The 12,616-nt window shown below is 46.5% G+C and overlaps 1 protein-coding gene across 1 annotated transcript; it reads right to left on the reverse strand.

The window, feature by feature from the left end:
• Nucleotides 1–1,889: 1,889 nt before the first annotated feature.
• On the reverse strand, nt 1,890–9,758 carry DHDH (dihydrodiol dehydrogenase). Its single transcript, XM_006173821.3, has 7 exons — nt 9,533–9,758; nt 8,899–9,010; nt 8,078–8,241; nt 5,625–5,877; nt 3,466–3,590; nt 2,284–2,437; nt 1,890–2,037 (listed from the first exon to the last, which is right to left on the reverse strand). The coding sequence occupies exons 1-7, from the start codon at nt 9,620–9,622 to the stop codon at nt 1,928–1,930; spliced, it is 1,008 nt and encodes a 335-aa protein (XP_006173883.1). The 5' UTR covers nt 9,623–9,758; the 3' UTR covers nt 1,890–1,927.
• Between the last annotated feature and the right edge of the window lie 2,858 nt (nt 9,759–12,616).

Consider the following 12,616-nt stretch of genomic DNA (forward strand, 5'->3'; position numbering starts at 1 on the left):
ATATTATCAGTGAGTAAAATTCCACAGTATCAGGGACTACGATGGTTAATTTTATGTAGCAACTTGACTGGACCACAGGGTGCCCAGATATTTGGTCTAACATTATTCTGGGTGTTTCTGTGAGGGTGTTTTTGCATGAGATCAATATTAAATTGGCAGATTTAGTAAAGCAGATTGCACAAAAGGCCTGAACAGAACAAAAAGTCTCTGAATAAGAAGAAATTCTTTATGCTTGACTCCCTCAGAAGTAGGATATCAGCTTTCTTCCTGCCTTCTGACTCAAACTGAAACATTGGCTCTACCTGGGTCTTGATCTGCCAGCCTTTAGACAACAACCACACCATCTTCTCTCCTGGTACTCAGGCCTTCAGACTTGGACTGGAACTAAATGTCGGCTCTCCTGGGTCTCCAGTTTGCCAGTTCATCCCAAAGATCTTGGGGCATGCCTACCTCCATAATCATGTCTTTCCTCTAACCTTCTAGCTTGTTGCCCCACCATTCACAACACAAGGCTTCCATCCTATAGTGGAAGATGTACACCGCAATGTCCAACACCCCATCCCCTGTACAGTAGCAGGAAGGGAGAGGTTGAAAGGGATGTCAAGTTCCTTGCCTTTGAAGGCTGTGCTATAATTCAGATGCTGCGTGCATCTCATTGGCCAGAAGCCATTCAACATGGCAAGAAGCTAGTTGCAGGGGGGCCTGGGAAATGTAGTCATTAGTTGTGCAGCCATGTGTCCAGTGAAACTTTCCTATCATAGGTGAATAATTATTAAGGGGACATCTAGGCATCTCTGCCACACAATTAAATGACTGAACCCAAGCAAGCCAAGGACAGAAACTAATGTGGTTATAGCCGAATGATGTGTAATGGGACTTGGAATAAGCAAACAGTAGAAAACTCATTTGGCTGATGTCTTCTCTCTCAATATTCTCAAATTTCTACCAAATTACTGATTTTCCCAGAGTGAGAGTTATTAGTGTCATATACCCAATATATCCATCTCCATCTGTAGAATTGAACTTCCCGGACTCTGTGGTTCATTCAGGTCACATGACTAGGTTGAGCTAACAAATTCTAAGAGGTTATGTATATCAGTTTTGTGTCAGAGCCTTTAAGTATTGGTATAAGAGCTTTCAGGGTGTTCTTTCCTTGGCCACATTGATCTGCAGGATTCCAGATGGTGATGGCTTTATCAGCCTGGGTCTCAGACATATACAGACCAGAACACAAGTGAGGAAGAAACTTTGTTATGCTAAGCTAAGATTTGGGGGTTGTTTGTTACTACAGCTTAACCTAACCTATACTCACGACTGTAGAAAAATATGAAAGTTATATTTTTCCTAGAGCACAGAGTTAACCCTAATCGGTTGACCAAGCACCTGCATATAGACCCCCTTCAACTGCTTGTAATTTCGGTGGGAATGACCTCCTACCTCTGCCACACAGAGGTAAACATTTCTTTTGAAATGACTCTCTATACCTTAATGGAGGCCTTACCTCAAAGTAAAGGGCTATCAGCTACCATCTGTTGAGAATCTACTGCGTGCTGGGGCCTGTTCATAAACCATCCTATTTAATACTCACCAGAGAGGGGTTTGTATGGTATCTCCCCTTTACTAATGAGGAGACAAAGGCAGAGAGAGGCTGGGGAGAGTACAGTTAGGGACACCTCCTACCCACACACAATTCCCTGCCCCAGGGCACACGGGCTGAGGAAGGCAACCGTGGATCTGTCCACAGGTGTCTGCTCCAGGAGCTTGTGAGCAATGTGGTCCTGATCCCACCTTCCTCCCCCTCCCCACATCCTTCCACCCAGTTTATTCTCTAGTGACCCGTTTGATGGTGGGCTCTCTCCAGCTCCCACCAAACCACCACCACCAAGATCTCTGTGGAAACCATGTGTTTCTTTATTCAGGGCGTACATTAATGTTTGTCTTGGGGGAAGGTGATTCCAATGGCCTTCCTCACCTCGTCAAGGATGTCAGCCAGGAGCTCACTTTCTGCCAGAGGAATCACAGGACTTTCCTTCAGGCCTGAGGGAGAGTGCAGTTAGAGACCCCTCCTGCTCACATCCCCAAAACCCAAAGAACTATAATTCCCAGAATCCCATGAGGCACAGTAATACTGGTTCAGGCATATGGATGCCCCAGAGGGGTGCTGGGAGATGTAGTTTTAAACAGCTGCTTGAGTGGCAGAGGGATGGGGAGGATACCCACCTCCCCTACCAGGCTTACCCTGCCACCCTGTCACTCTCCCACAGCTGTCCTCCACATCCTTACCCTTCTGTAGGCATTCCCGGACATGCTTGGCTTCATAAATCATGCCCATTCCGTTCGTAAAATTGAACTCCTTGTCTGGGGCTGGGGGCAGTGGAAACTCCTTATGCTCCCCCTTCACCACCAGCTCTGTCGGGCACCAGCAGGGGCTGAGGATCTGAGGAGAGATAACAGGTGGCCCTACTGCCCTCACCAACAGGGCTGCTGGGGCTCCCGCTTGGGGATGCTCAGGACCTTCCCTCTCACACCTGGTGGCTAAGGGCTGATCTCCCTCCATCCTCAGGGAGGTTTGGGCCCCCCTCCTCACCCCCACCCCTGCTCTGGCTGCTGGGGGACTGTTCCTCAGCAGCACAGATGCCACACCAGATGCCTATCTTGTTGTTTGTTTCCCCAGGAACAAATCCTTCTTTAACCCCATGCTCAGGCCTTGTGAAGATGGCTTAGCGAATCCCCCCCTTTTTTTTTAAATTATAAGTTCGACTGCACGTACACATTATATTGCATGTAAATACATATATACAGTATACCGCACGTTTTTAGGTTACATATATGTACTAATTATTGTTCCTAAGAACAGATTAGATCTTTAGCTTTTTAATTATCAAATCCCTTTTGCAAGGAAGAGGCTTAGACAATTAGACAACCCAGTACCTTCTCATCCATTAGGAGACTTTTTTTTTTTTTTTTTTTTTTTTGGCCAAAGAGCCCTGGGAAGCCTAAACTAATTCAATATCTAAGTCTAAATGAAAATGGAAACAGAGGTGCATCTGGGTCAAGGTCCAAATTCTACAGTCCAAGATTGGGGCAAGATCCAAATTCTTCTGCTGAGAATAGAATTTCTTTTTAGCAACAGGGCTCCAGGAAGCCCGACGAAGCTGTTCTTTGATAACGCCCGTAAACTGTCCTGAAAGCAATTTGAGAGGTTAAAGCTGCTCTCTGAGGGTGGTTTCAACTTGGGCCTAAGGACTTTTGAAAGACCAATGGGTTCACCCTCAGGATGGAGCCTGGAGATCCAGACCCCATCCCATGACCTGGTGATTGAGGATGGATCCCTGAGCAGTGGTGTGGGAAAAGGCTGGTTCAGTCCATATCCAGCTCCAGAAGCCACAACAGGCCTACCCCTCTTGCTAAGGGCCATGGTTCCTGGGACTTGGGCCCAGCCCAGCCCGGCCGATCGTGCCTCACCTGGGCCAAGCCCTTGGTACCGCTCACAGAGACCATATTGGAGAGCGGGGCAGTGATGCTGCAGGTGAAGCTGCCGTGGACCCCTCCTGGGTACTGGAGTAGCACACTGACAGTGTCATCCACACCTGGAGGAAGGACACAGGACAGGGGCAAGCATGGCCTCAAATCTTGCCTGTGGTACCTTGGGTAAGAGATCTCATCTCTAACATGGCAATGAAAGAGACCAAAGCAGTGATGTGTGCTCCCACACAGGTGAGCCCTGAAAACACTTACACTAAATCAAAAAAGCCAAACATGAGTGGTCCCACAGTGTAGGAGTCCATTTGTGTGAAATGTCTGCTGTTTGCAAATCCATAGAGCCAGAAAGTAGATTTGTGCTTGTTTAGGGCCCAGGGCAATAGGAGAATTGGGTGTGGGTTATTTTTTTTTTTTTTTGAGTAATGAAAATATTCTAAAATTGATTGTGCTGATGTATAACTGTGACTAGACTAAAGCCACAGAATTAGACACTTTAAAGGAATAAATTGTATGGCATGTGACATATCTCAGTAAGTCTATTATCAAAATAAATAAATAAATAAACAAAAATATGCTAAAAAAAAAAGAGAGAGAGAGAGGGAGACTTCACCTCTCTGAGCCTCAGTTTCCTCTTCTGTAAATATCTGTTGTGCAGGTTTGTGAGACTCAAGTATCCTCATATCCAAAATGGGGATATTCATGGAACCTGCCTCATAGGGCCATTACAAAGTATTACATTAAATGAGATAAAATGTCCAAAAGCACTTAGAAGGCTATTTAGATTACAGTAAGTGATATACATGCATCAGTTAAAAATTACATTGGGGGTGGGGGATATAGCTCAGTGGTAGAGTGCATGCTTAGCATGCACGAGGTCCTGGGTTCAATTCCCAGAACTTCCATAAAAAATCAAAACACAAACAAAAACTCTTAAAAATTAGATTAAAGTACTAGCCTGGTCTTGGAACACATCAGGCAGGTCACAGATGGAGGAATTTACTGACCTAGTTCTCTTTGATTTCGGGTAAGTTCAAGTTCTTATCCTGGATCTGCTGTGTGAGCCTGGGTAAGTCACTACCTCTCTCTGCGCCTAAGGTTCCTCATCTGTAAAATGGGGACAACCTTCATAGATCAGAAAGATCATTTGTATAATAACCCTAATGTCGAGGTAGCACTTGAAAAGTGGGATCTGTTGTTACAGCTACTATTTAGCCTAGGAATTGGCCAGATGCTAGACTGAGACAGTTTTTCTAAAGAGCGAGTATTATTTTCCTGGTTGTTCATTGCCTTCTGTGGTACTGCTTGCAACGCTGGCCGCAGTAATTCCTCTCATTCCTCTATGAATGCCCCTTTGCAGGTACTCCTTCCATCCTCCTAAGAGGTATAATCTATTTGCCCTCCTCAAAATCTGAGCTGACTTTGGGCCATGGAACAGTAGTAAATATGATACAAGCCAAAGTTTGAGAAGTGCTTGCACATTGGGGTGTTTTTGCTACGCCTGCAACTCTGAGACCACAGTGTGAATGAGCCTGAGCTAGCCAGCTGGAGAGGCCACGTGGAAGAGAACCAAGACTCTCCACACAGTAGCCAACACCTGTAAGACATAGTGAGGCCATCCTAGACCATCCAGCGCCAGTCAAACAGCCAGTTGAGTGCAGCTGCACGATGAAGACCAGCAGAAGAACCACCTAAGCTGAGCGCAGCCCAAACTGCCAATCCACAGAATCACAAACTAATAAATAATCATTATTGGAGGTCATTATGTTCTAGGGTAGTTTGTTATGCAGCAAAGGCTGATGGAGACAAATTGAAAAATTAACCACCATTTATATTTAGTAACTGCTTACAATTTGCCTCAATAGTTATTTCATTAACTCCTTCTGACAACCCTATTTGTGACGTTTTACCAGGAACTAATTAAGACTCAAAGATGTTGTGTCCTTTGGCTAACATCACACAGCAAGGTCCCAGCACGAAGCCTGCCCACCCTCTTAACTCTGATCCTCTTTTGATTTCATACAGGAAGTTCCTCCAGCTGTCTAACTTGATTCTCATGGGCTAGGAGACTTAGTCCCAGAGCAGTGCTTCCAGGAAGAGAGGACCACTCCTATCACCATTATATCATTCAGGATAGACCATACCTGTTTCATAGTGCCTTCCCACAGCTGAAATCTTCTCTGGCTTCTGCCCACCAAAGACCATGGAGATGAACTGGAGGCAGTAGATGCCAAGGTCCAACAAGCCACCTCCAGCCTGGGCCCAGTCTATGCTCCGAGGTACATTGGTGAGATTCTTTCCAAATTCTGCCCGAATCACTCGAAGGTCCCCCAGGGTTCCCTGGGCCAAAACAGATCTCAGAGCCTCTACGGCAGGAAAGAAGCGGGTCCAGATGGCCTGTGGACCACAGAGGGAAGAAAGCAGGATGTGGAAAGGGAAGGCAAAGGGTCAAGACCCAGGAGTTAACCAACCAGTTCTTCTCCCTTCAAGGATCCAGTCTTGATGGGGTACCCGCTGCTCCAAACAAGATCCCTCCCTCTTCCTTCCACAGCCTGTTAGTCCTCCAGTTGTGTGGTCCTGACTCTCTCTGCCCTCTTCTCTCCTCTCTGTTCCCATCTGGCCCTGTCCTTTCTCATCTGGACTAAAATGGGGATATTCATGGAACCTGCCTCATAGGGCCATTACAAAGTATTACATTAAATGAGATAAAATGTCAATTACACCAGGCTCCCAATGTGATGGGCTGAATTGTGCCGTCCCCCACCAAGTTCATGTTGAGGTCCTAACCACTCCCCCAGTACCTCCCAATGTGAGTGTATTTGGAGACAGGCTTTTTAAAGAGGTAATTAACTTTAAATGAGGTCAGTGAGGTGGGTCTTCATTCAGTCAGACTAGTGTCCTTATAAGAGGGGGAAATTAGGACACATTCACAGAGGGAGGACCAAGTGAAGACACAGGGAGAAGACGGCCATCTACAAGCCAAGGAGAGAAGCCTCAGGAGGAACCAACCCTGCTGACACCTTGATCTCAGACTTCTAGCCTCCAGAAGTTTGAGAAAATAAACCTCTGTTGTTTAAGCCACTCCATCCGTGGTGGCACTTTGTTATGGCAGCCCTAACACACTAACACGCCGAGTTTCCCTGCTCCTGTCTGTTCCCTACATGACCTGGAAGGAGCTTTCCTTCCAGAGCTGACTCTGTCTCACCCCTGCCCAATACTCTTCTAATGCTCCCCTTTGCCTAATATCAGCCCCAGTGTATTTGGTATATGTTATGAGCAAGACAGTATGTACAGGCTTTGTATAATTAGTCCTCCCAACATCCCTCCCATGTAGCTATCATGTCCATTTTATAGATGAGAAAACTGAGGCCCAGTTAAATCAGATTTCCTGTCCAAGGCACAGAGCCAGGAACTGGAAGACTGGAGTCTAGAGTGCTCTGATTCTCAAGCCAGAAATCTTGACCTGTCCAAGATAAATTTCATACTAAATACATGAAATCTGCCCATTCTTATTTTCTTTAAGTCTTAACTCTGCTTTCCCCATCTGGCATATTTATCTAGGCAACTGATATTTCCTTTAAGGCATAGGTCAGTCCCTACCCACAGGAAACCTCCTTGACCATCACCCAGGCTGAGCCAGGGCCTCTGTGCTCCATCAACTGCTCAGTCCTATGTCCATGAAGTCCATGCAACTGGTAATAGAGATTGCCCATTTCCATGATCATAACGGACCTTGAGTTCCTGGAAAAGTGAGTCTTAAACATTATGAGTCCCAAGTTCCTAGGGTTGGATCTGGCACACATTAGGTGCCAATAAAAATGAGGAGGCGATAAACTCACAGAATTTTGGCACTGACAGGACACAGTGAGCACCAGAAGGCGCTGAGTAACATAATGAATCTTGACTACTTGTTGGGCACATAGACCTTTGCAGACTGGGAAGCTCAGCAATGCTGGGCATATGACGCCTAGATAGGACGTGGAGAAGTTAAGAGGCAGCTATAGCGACTACTGGCAGAACCTACAGCAAAGTATTTAAGAACCATAATACTCCTTAACATGAAAATAGCTTCCAGGGGGTCATCTGGTGGCCATCTTTACTGCTGGCACTATCCATTGCTGTTTGGTGGCCATTTTAATTACTGGCAATCTGTGCGAAATCAAAGACCCCTGTAGGTAGGCAAGTCTGATAAGGGCAAAAACAGAGGCAGCTTGACATCGAGGGTTGGTAGGGCTTCCTTGGTACTTCTGACCTCTATCACTGGAAATCCACCCAAACTAAGCCCATTGCTATTTTGTGCCACTTTTTCTTACTGGCATCTTCTTCTGAAAGGCTGACAAAGGATCTTTCAGGCGGCCATGTTTGCTAAGAGCCCAAAGCAGTGGCTTCCAGCTATGGGAGATGTTGCCAGTAGTTTCCATGGCGTAGCGCAACTACCTCCTGACAAACGGCAAAGACCTGGGTTCATTTTGTGGCCATCTTAACTCTTGGAAACCCTATCCCCCTTATGTTCCTCCAAAAATGTCCACCAGCCACCATGTTTAATAATGGCAAGTAGTGCTGCGATGGATGTTGGAAGGACCCCCTCCACCCTCACCTCCATAAGGAAGAGGCCTCGGGACCGGGCCTCTGCAACCATTTCGCGCACTTCCGCGGCGTTCACGCCCATGGGCTTCTCGCACAGCACGGCTTTGCCCGCCGCCAGGCAAAGCAACACCGTTGGCTTGTGCTGGGGGTGCTGGGTGCCAATGTAGGCCACCTCTAGGGTCAGAGGAAAGTCAAGAGATGAGACCTGCCCACCGAGTCCTCCGGGGCCGCCCATAATATAGAGGCCCCGCCCCCAACATCCCAGGACGAAGTCCCACCACAGGAGTCAAACCCTAGCCTCCCATTAGGGCGGAGCTAACGGTTCTCTATCATCACTCTATTTCCTTCAGATTATTTCCAGCCTTGTGAAATTATCGTATTAAATTACTTAAGCCTCACAAGTCCACCAGGAAGTAGAGATTATTCTTTCGCCCGTTTTACAAATGAGGAAACTGAGAAGGCAAGCAAAAGAGGAAAATGCCAATTCAGGCAGCCTGACTCCACCGCCGGGCTGTTGTCCAACTACATTGTCCTGTCTCTCCATCCAGGCAATTCCAGAACGCAGAAGCCCAGGCCACAGGGTTATTTTTAAAGCCTGGAAGGCCTCTCTCAGAAATTCAAACCCTGCCTTTACCGCGGAGGTGTTGCCCCTAATCACAATTTCACGCCAGTTAATTTCAGACCTAACCGGTTCCTACAGCTCCGCCTCCCAGCTCAGAGTCCTTCCAGGGCCCAGAGGGATTGGCTCATCCCCGGGGAGCCTTGCATCTCCTAGGCAGCTTCCAGGAGGCAGCGCCCCAGTGGCCCCCCCGCAGCCCTCGGGCCACTCACCCACGTTCGGGTCCTTGGCCAGCTCCTCATAGGAGCCATAGGCCTTTGGGATGTCGTGTTTCCGCGCAAACTCCTCCGCCCGGCTCAGGTCACGGGCCGCTACCGCCACCACCTGGAGAGGCGCCAGGGTCAAACATGAGGGGCAGGTGTGGAAGACAAGTGGATGGAAGGAAGGTGATGGAGAAGGCCTCGGCGTAGGGAGAAATTACATCTCCCAAGATGGGAGAGGCGGAATGTGGTCCTGGAGGTTGAAGTGACGGGTGAAGGGGCCGCTGGATAATTGGGTCCTGAGAAAGAGAGATCTGGGGCAAGCAATTATTAAACCCCCTAGTATCTAAATTTCTTCTTTTCACAGCAGGTCAGATTAAGACCCTCCCAAACCTCATGGAACTCGTGTTTAAAAGACAGAAAGGGAGAAAGGCGTAGGGAATTTGAGATTGCTTCACTGCCTTGGGGACTCAGAAGTCCGGAACCCTCCAGAAATTAACATGACATTGTAAACTGACTATACTTAATTAAAAAAAACAAAAACAAATAAAAAGAAGTCCAGAACCCTAGCTCCCTCCTCCCTCAGACCCAGGAGTTCCCTCCCACCCCGCCTCGGCCTGCTCTTCCCTCCGAAGGGAGGGCCGACCTGGTGCTCAGAGCGAGGCAGAGTCCGCAGCACTGTCGTGAAGTCGCTGGAGATAAGGCCGACTGACACGATGCCCCAGCGAAGCGCCATCGCTGCAACCCGGAGTCCCAATGGTCCCTATCTTACCCAGGGGGGATTTAAAAAGACCAGATACCCGGCTCACGGGGGCGTGGCCCTTTTCTCCGCCCCCATTGCCCCTATGCCGCTCCTCGTTGGTCTCCGGGCTTTCGCGCCCCTACAGTCCCAATGCAAGGGAGCAGGTTATTTAATTCTAGCGTCCCCATTGGAAGACCGCACCGTTGGCTCCGCCTAATAGGGGTGGACCAGAAACACTTCGTTGCCTCTGGAGACTTATAGCCACGTGACCAAGGGAAGGGGCTTTCTTTTCTTGACAATTTAGGTCCTTGGAACCTGTCCCCTTTCCTCCTTCCCCCCGACTCTGGCTCAGAAAGCCGCGCACCCTTAGGAATTGTCCAGAGGGAGAGAGAGGACAGTAATAGCAAAGATAATTTTTTTTTAGTAATTTTTTACTAATATGTATTAATGACTGACGTTTGCAGAATGTGGTAGCCCAGGCCCCCCTGCTCCGCGCTTTGCTTTCTTCGTTGCTAATTTCTCACCACTGAACTGCGAGGAAGGTTCTATTGCGCCCTAATTACAGAGGGAAAAACAGATCCAGAGAGCCATGCTAATTTTTTTTCCGAGGTCTTACAGCCAAGATGCAAAGACCTGCAAATTGGCTGCTTCCGGAGAAACCAGGCTGTGCTGCTTAGAAGCCCTGGAGCCAGCACTGAATCAGGATTCCAAACCCCTCCTTGCCACTTCTTGGTTGAATTGCTTTGCACGAGGGATTTCGGTCTCTGAGGCTCACATTTCTATTCTGGAAAACGGAGATCACAATAGCATCTACCTATATAGGGTTAAGAGGATTAACTGAAAGGAGACAGATGGTTTTGATGTCCTCATGGAGGTGTTGGTAAGTCTAGTGGGGTTGTTAGTGTGGGGAACAGCAGCAGAGGGAACAGCATGAGCGAGGGCTCTGAGTTGGGAAAGAGCACTGTATGTTCTAAGACCTGAAAAAAAAAAAAAAAAAAAAACCAGAGTGGCTGAGGAAAAAAGATGGTGGAGGAGTGGTGGAGGAGTGTGATGGAAGATGGGGCTGGGTAAGCTAGCCGTGGAGAAGTCTTGGAGGGCCCACAGAGGACACTGCCAAGTGGCAGGAACAAAGGTCTAGTGTGGGTGGCTTCTGATGGAGTCACCCACTGTTGGCATGCCTCTCATATTCATTTTGCAAACATTTTTACTCATGACTTGGCCATGTGCTGGGTGATTCTGGGGGACCCAGAGATGACCCTCATGTCACTCACTGTTTTCCTCTGTGCTTGGCAGAATAACGCCCACTTCCACAGATGTTCACGTCCTATTCACCAGAACCTGTGACTATGTGACCTTACATGGCAAGAGGATCTTTGCAGACATGATTGAGTTAAGGATTTTGAGATGAGGAGATTATCCTGGATTATCTGGTGGGCTCACTATAAATACAAATGTCCTTATGAGAGGGAGGAAGGAATGTCAGAACCAGAGAAAGAGACATGACAACGAAGGAGAGTAAGAGATTTTAAAATGCTACTCTGCTAGCTTCGATGATGGAGGAAGGAGCCACGAGCCAAGGGATGCAGGCGGCTTCCAGAAGCTGGAAAAGCAAGGAAACAGATCCTTCCCTAGAACTTCTAGAAGCACCACAGCCCTGCACACACCTTGATTAAAAAAAAAAAAAATTTAATGGAGGTCCTGGGGATTGAACCCAGGACCTCATGCATGCTAAGCCTGGGCTCTACCTCTGAGCTATAGCCTCCCCTACCAGACACCTTGATTTTAACCAAATAAGGACCATTTTATACTTTTGACCTCCAGAACTGTAAGATAATAAATTTGTGGGTTTTTTTTTTTTTGAGGGGGAGGTAATTAGGTTTATTCTAAGTGCTATGGGACTGTTAGCTATTATGTATTAGTATGTACTAGTTTCTGCCTGCTGCTGTGAGAAAGTACCACCACCAGCAGAAATATTAGTGTTTATGCTATAAGAGTTCTGGTTGCTGCCCAGAGCTCTGACCATAAAAATGTGAGGCGATATGTGAGGGAGAGTTTAGAGTTTTGTGTGTGTGTGTGTGTGTGTGTGTGTGTGTGTGTGTGTGTTTTCAAAAAAAAACAAATTTTTATTGAAGTAGAGTTGATTTATAATGTTGTATTAGTTTCAGGTGTAGAGCACAGTGATTTAGTCATATATATATTCTTTTTTGGATTCTTTTCCATCATAGGTTATTATAAAATATTGAATATAGTTCTCTGAGCCATAGAATAGGTCCTTGTTGTTTATCTATTTTATACATAGCAGTGTGTATCTGTTATTCCTCAAACTACTAATTTATCCCTTCCCTGAACTTTCCCCTTTGGTAACCATAGGTTTGTTTTCTATGTCTGTGAGTCTGTTTCTGTTTAATAAATAAGTTCATTTGTATCATATTTTTAAAATTCCACATATAAATGATATCATATGATATTTTTATTTCTTTGTCTGACTTACTTCATTTAGTATGGTAATCTCTAGGTCCATCCATATTGCTGAAAATGTCATGACTTCATTCTTTTTTATGGCTGCATAATATTCCATTGTGTATATATATCACATCTTCTTTATCCATTCATCCATTAATGGGTACTTGGATTGCTTCCATGTCTTGGCTATTGTAAATAGAGCTGCTATGAACACTGGGGTGCATGTATCTTTTTGAATTAGAGTTTTCATCTTTTCTGGATGTATGTCCAGGACTGGGATTGCTGGATCATGTGGTAACTCTATTCTTAGTTTTTTAAGGAACCTCCATACTGTTCTCCATAGTGGCTGCACCAATTTATATTTCCACCAGCAGTGTAGGAGGGTTCCCTTTTCTCCACACCCTCTCCAGCATTTCTTATTTGTGGGCTTTTAAATTATAGAGTATTTTAATGAATGAAATGAAGACTCAGAGAAGGGAAGTGAGAGGGACAGGGATCTGGAGAAATAAAGATAAAAACTATATT

Source organism: Camelus ferus, chromosome 9 (assembly GCF_009834535.1).
Source record: "Camelus ferus isolate YT-003-E chromosome 9, BCGSAC_Cfer_1.0, whole genome shotgun sequence".
NCBI lineage: Eukaryota > Metazoa > Chordata > Mammalia > Artiodactyla > Camelidae > Camelus > Camelus ferus.

Excerpts from the sequence above, each read along its gene's own strand:
- DHDH (XM_006173821.3), bottom strand. The coding sequence starts at position 9,622 with ATGGCGCTTCGCTGGGGCATCGTGTCAGTCGGCCTTATCTCCAGCGAC. Across the intron at positions 9,011-9,532 it reads TGCCTCGCTCTGAGCACCAG|GTGGTGGCGGTAGCGGCCCG; the intron begins GTCGGCCCTCCC and ends GCGCCTCTCCAG. Across the intron at positions 2,038-2,283 it reads CCGGGAATGCCTACAGAAGG|GCCTGAAGGAAAGTCCTGTG; the intron begins GTAAGGATGTGG and ends ACTCTCCCTCAG.